The 6,339-nt window shown below is 39.5% G+C and overlaps 1 protein-coding gene across 3 annotated transcripts in view; it reads left to right on the top strand.

The window, feature by feature from the left end:
* Positions 1 to 1,871, top strand: part of MSH3 (mutS homolog 3) — a 116,292-nt gene extending 114,421 nt beyond the window's left edge. For all 3 annotated transcript variants that reach the window (XM_021380285.1, XM_021380284.1, XM_021380283.1), the window contains exon 24: positions 733 to 1,871. In XM_021380285.1, the coding sequence (XP_021235960.1) occupies positions 733 to 859 (127 nt within the window). In that variant the 3' untranslated portion in view covers positions 860 to 1,871. The remainder of the gene's footprint in view (positions 1 to 732) is intronic.

Here is a 6,339-nt window from a genome sequence, read left to right as displayed (position 1 = left end):
TAATGCATTTTAAAGTGGGTATGAGATTTGCTGTGGTGTATCAGTGATAGGACATAAAAATTATCAAGTGAGTCAAACTCAGACCTGTTCATAGCAGTGTACAAGTGCTGTCACAACAGCCACAGGCCAACTGCCTTGTCTTATTTTCTTAAATCACTTTCATATTATTTAAGAAAATCCACTGGCTTATTCCATCCAGTCCTGACATCTTTGTCATCAGGAATGTTAACCCACTTTAAATGACTTGTTTACTTGTCACAGTGCTTATCAGTCCTTCTTAAATTGAAAAAATATTGAAAATAGGAAAGATGACTCCTTGTCATCTTTCACTCCGTGATTTTGAAAATGTTTAGTCTTTTATTGATTCCTCGATCGCACAGTTCTTAGAAATGTCCAATCTAAAATGTGCAAACTAAAGATGTTTTGTGGTTTGCACAGGTATTTATTTCCTTTAATAATTCACTTTTGCTGGGTGTTGTACTTCATCTTGATATTGTATCTGGTATGATAAGCTATTTGTAAAATTACATTGTTGACTACTCTAGAGATGGAATACATATAAGAAAATGTTCATTGATTGCTTATAGGTCATACAATGTTTTGAGCAATGCAGACTGCTATTTCTGACTGTGTGTAAAATTTTGTAGATGACTGTAAGGTTTTCAAGAAGAGATGTCCTTAATTTAAAAGTGTGTCCATATTTTGACTGACTTTTTTTTTTTTCCCCCTCAGGAAAAAGCTGAAGTCTTTTGCTGAAGTATGGAAAATAAATGATTCTCAGGAACTACAGAAATGGAAAACCATGTGTGAACCTGGAGATGAAAGAAAGGACAGTTTTCAATCATCAAATCATGCTTAAAGATGGAAAATATTGCAGATAGAAAATATAAGTCTGGAGAGTAATAGATTCTATCAGCGTATGCATAGTTGTAGATACATTAAGTTGGCTTCTCTGCTTTTCCAGAGATAAGAGATGCTGTGCTGTGATACGGTGCCCTATATCCACATACCCACTACCTGATTGTAATTTTCTTACTCCATATTCCTTCCCTGGAGTGTTTTCCTTAACTGCAAAATGTCTACTGGTACTGGATTAAGTTTATAATAGGTATAGAAAACATGGAAAATTATGTTGGTAAATTATTAGATACATGTTTTATAAATAAAATAATGTATTTTAACTTTATGTACTTCAATTTCTATTGAAATAATTCTCTGCATTGCGAAAATGTAACTGAATCCTGACTGTGCTGTACTGACGTGCAAATGGGAAGAACAAATAACATAAATTGATTTTTTTCTCACTTTAATGCATTTTAAATTGATTATGTAATGCACCCCTTACATTTGATGTACACAATGAATTTAAGAATGTGTGCATTAAACATCTGGATGGGAGAGTCTCACTTCTACTGACGACGTTAGTGATGATGCAATGAGTAACTTTGAAAGCAGCAACACAAAACATGCACTGACTGCATTTCTGCTTTCCTCTCCTTCATTCTCATACCTTCCCACTTCCTTTTTACTCTGAATATGGTAACAAGAGCTGAAGTGGGTGACTCAAACTATGCAACTGAAATCCCCAGCATAAAGCTGGAAAAAATAGAAATATTTTTAATTTTTTTATTTGCTGTTTTCAAGTTTCAAGGAGATTTCACATAGGAATTTGGTTTCCAAATTACTAGTTTTTTTTTAATAAATCCAACCCAGTGGAGCATCTTCTTATGAAAATTAATAGTGGCATTAACCTACTTAATTCTTAGCAAATAGCTTGTTATATTAAAAAAAGTATTTTATTAAAGGAATTTCAGTAAAATACCTTGGTTTTTCTATATAGAAGATAATAAAATGGGGTTTGTCATCTTTGAGACAGTTCAAACGTTCTGATTATTTCAGTAAATATAATGAGGGTTTCTTGTGTCAAAATGGTGCATGTCAGATGAATATAAAATTATGTCATTGCAGGTGATTAAATTAGCCTTTCCTATGTAAAGAACTTTGTACAGAAGAAGATGCAGTTTTTACTACCTGTCATAAGGAATTGCTAACACAGGACTTTTTTTCCAAGTTCTCCCTCAAATTACAGAGGATCTTTTAAACAAACATTTTATCTGCTGCTCAGCAGCAGTGATCAATGCTAGCGTCTCCTTCTAGATCTGCAGTGTATTTGTCTAAATGGGAAGAGCTGTAAAAGAAAACTGCTCTTTGTGGATGTAGTTATACATGCATGTTTAAGAATGCCACACATTGCAAAGCATGATTAATGTAATTCCCTGTTACTGATGAGCAGACACTGTGCGTTGGAGCTAAAGACCCCTGACCATCACCTTCAAAGACTATAATCAACCATTGCTGAGTTCCTGCATGCGCTAAATGTGCTTTTACTAAGACTCTCTTTAACTTCAAGGGAGCGGTCAGGCTGTGCTCTGACAAGAAAAAGCACCTGGGTGCATTCTGAGAAAAATAAGGGAACAGAATTAAGGGTGGGCAAGCAGCCGAGGTGTTGCTGACCTGCTCATACCAGCGAGTACAAAGCAATTATGGTGTCTTGTTCCTTAATGTCTGTGATCATTTTGGAAATAACTTTTAATTGTAACCCTGCTCATTTCAATGAAGGAAACACAGATCGTCCTAACCCAGCAAGACTGCTTCTGGATATGCAAAGGAACTGCTGTCTAATTTAGTGATGATAATTAGTAATCCTAGTGATAGGTGAAAGTTTGAATAACCGTTTGAGAATGCGCTGCCAGGAGATGCATGCTGTTGTTGCATGTGTTAACAGGTGTTTGCAGGTGCTCAAATGCACCACACAGAAGGCTGCAGATTAGTTTAGGCCGTGTTCTGCCAAAGTGGAGCGGCCAAGCTCATCTGCTGCATGAACGTTGTGCAAAGGCAATTGTTCTGAGGGGCAATGAGTTCAGAGCTCACTCGAGTATGTTTGGAGAGCCCAAAACTTGGGTACCAGATGTACCAGACATGCTCTGTACGAGCAACCTGGGCCTTTGGTGGCAAGCAGTCTAGGGACAAAGAAACAGAGGCCTGCTGGAAAATAGAAATGCATTAATATTGCAAGAGACTTTTTATTTATTTTGCTGTGGTAAGCACGGCTTCCATGGCTATCACAACGGGAGTTTTCCTGAGAGACAGCGAATCTGATCTTGTGTTTTCTTTTTTCTTTTTCTCATTCCTTTTTTTTTAAATTATTATAAAATACCAGTACACAAAACTTTATTTTAGAGACAATTTGAAGCACAAGCTTTGGTAGCGGTGTAATCTTGAAGATGTGCTCTGTTTTTAAACCCCAGCAATCTAATTTCAGCTAAGTGCTGAGTCAGGAAGTTTGTTCTGGTGCAAGGGTGCCTGACAGGTAAAGTGAGGGTGAAAAAGGGCGACCTGTCCTTAGATGGTCCTTGGCTGCAGTGGGAATACCTAGAATCATAGAACTGTTTGAGTTGGAGGGGACCCTTAAAGGCTATCTCATCCAACTCCCCTGCAGTGAACGGGGACATCAACAGCTCCATCAGGTGCTCAGAGCCCTGTGCAGCCTGACCTTGAATGTCTCCAGGTATGAGGCACCCAACACATCTCTGGCAACCTGTGTCAGTGCCTCAGCACTATTATTATAAAAAACTTCTTCCTTGTATCCAACCTAAATTTCACCTCTTTTAGTTTGAAATCATTTCCCCTTGTTCTGTCACCACAGACCCTGCTAAAGAATCTCTCCCCTTTAGATAATGACAGGCTGCTATCAGATCACCTCAGAGCCTTCTCTTCTCCAGGCTGAACAGCCCCAGCTCTCACCCTGTTCTCATAGGAGAGGTGCTCCATCCCTTGGATCATTTTTGTGGCCTTCCTCTGGACACACTCCAAGTCTCTCCTGTCCTGAGGACACCCGTCTGGATGCAGTGCTCCATATGAAGTCTCTCCAGTGCAAAGCAGAGGGGCAGGATCACCTCTCTTGCCCTGCTGGCCACGCTTCTTTTGATGCAGCCCAGGATACATGCCAGTACTGAGATTGTCTTCAAAAAAGGAATGTCTAAATCTTTGTCTAAATATTAGTTGGTTTTTTTTTAAATCTTATTTCAATAGGGTATCTTACTGTCTGTGCCAGGATGTTACTGACACTGTTTGATACTAATGTGAAAAAGTACACCTTTGTGCTATACATAAAGGTGTAGTTTCTTTGACAGACTTTTGCACTTTGCAGCTTTCATCCATTTGTTAAAAATACCATTTTCAAATGTCATTTTCTTAAGCTTCTCTATTGTTCTCTCTTCCTTGCTCCTAATATAAAAGTATTAATGCCTTTGTGCATTTTGTCTAGAATGTAGTGCCTTTAGAAATCACAGTGCCATGACTTAGCGATAAAAATTGGTAAAACACTGTGAAGGAAGAGAAAGAGGGCGGGTTGGATACACTATTGCTGCCTTTTTGCATTCGGTTATGTGAATGTTCTTACAGAATACACATGGTAACATACCTTACCTGTAGCAGTGATCTTTTTCTGGCATACGTCTTTCACTAAAGTAATTCGCAAAAGGGTTTTGTTTTTTTAATTGTAGTTTTCCATAAGTATTTATAGAAATGACATGAGTTTATCTATGTACATATGTTTACAACACGTTTAAAGGAACTTAAACATCATGGAAATGTTAGCAGAGTCAGTTAGTGCAGTAAGTCTGTTCACTGCCATAAAGGCAATGTTTTATGTATTGAAATTTACGGGAAAGTAAATTATCCAAATACTTCTATTATATGTAGAATTCAGAGAGACTTTCATTCAATTATTTTAACTTCTCCTTAGTAGTTCTGATACAAATGCATGTTTCAGAAGATGTTAAGGTTTTGATAAATTATGCTGTACTGAGAGAAGGGGGATTCTGTCCCAGAGTTGGGTCAGCCCTCAGACAGCCTCCTGAACTCTGGGCCCAGGGGTGCCATCACTGTCTTCCCCAAATCCTGACACCAATACTGCAGTCTGAAAAATAAGCCCGAGCTGCCTCTTTCTTCTGTTCAGTTTTTGGAGCAAATCCACTGATGAGTCTCATTGTCTTTCATTCTTCCTTTATACAGAGGCCATAGCATGCTGAAATCTATCTCAGCATAATTTTCCCATCCATTTTCAAAGCTTTCCCCATCTCACTGCAAAATCTATGTCTGGGAATCAAATTCAGATCCAATATTTGTTAGATCTGAATTCAATTCTGGTGAATAAATTTGCAGTCTGGTGATCTGAATTACGATTTTTTTTAAAAAGCACAAGAAGAGGTTTACAGCTGAACAAGACTGAATTCAGAACTGGAGCTCCAGCCAGTAGGTAGACAAGGTGTTCAGTTCTGAAATAGCCCGTTTGGGTCTTGGACTTGCACCTGTCCTACTCTGTTGGCCGTTCTGTCTTGCAGTTCTTCGAGGTAAGTCTTGCATTTGGACAGCTCTGCACAGTCCTGCACTAAAAACACTGCTGCCAACGTTATGGAACTCTGCTTACCTTAGCAGTGCTGAGTTTGCCACACACTGCACATGGCTTAGTGTGTGGAAGTCCTCCCTGTGCTTCCAACAATGGATTGCTTTCTTCTTTTTCAGCTACACATGCATAAGCCTGCCTTCCTTAACTGCAGTATAGATTTTGCTGTGTGTCTAGCCATAGAGACTAGAAGAAAGCAATGGATGTTTTCTTCATCTCTTACACCTAAAAAAAAATCTTCAAAAATCAATTTCTGAAATGATTGTCTCGTTTTGCGAGATGTGAGTCCTTTCAGGCCCACGCTGTTAACTGTGAAATGGTGTAATTCTCTGAGACTAAATTGGTTTAAATCTCAAGCGAGCTGCAGAAGAAAGGATGGCAATGTTTTACATACACTTCAAGGGAAATAAAGGGTGAACAAGATAAAGCCAGATAGAGATATCTAAGAATAATTAGCTGTTCTAAGAATAATGACATTAGGAAACAGGATGGTTTCTTCCCACATGGTGTCAGGATCTGTTAAGGAGCAAGCGGGTACCAGCGTGATTGATATTTTGGCTGCAGGCTTGCTAGCCATCAGGCACAGCGTGCCAGACCAGGCATCGCCTGAGGCGGAGTGCTGCAGTGAGCCCAGGAGCTGCTTGCTGGGTGCCCAGCACACAGCCTGCCTGCAACATCTCTCCTTGACAAGGGTGACCAAGAGAAGCCATCATGGGGCGGTGCAGGAGGTTTCTGGCTGTGGGATTCAGGTGACTGTGACCACAACTGGTGAAGGATGAATCAAGTCTGAGAAGGAGGCACTTCATCAGTAGGCACATACAGGTCAGCACACGGATGGGAGCTGCCACCTCCCTGTCACTGTGCTGGGTGGA

Source organism: Numida meleagris, chromosome Z (genome assembly GCF_002078875.1).
Source record: "Numida meleagris isolate 19003 breed g44 Domestic line chromosome Z, NumMel1.0, whole genome shotgun sequence".
Lineage (NCBI taxonomy): Eukaryota > Metazoa > Chordata > Aves > Galliformes > Numididae > Numida > Numida meleagris.
This window is presented reverse-complemented; position numbering and strand designations above follow the sequence as displayed.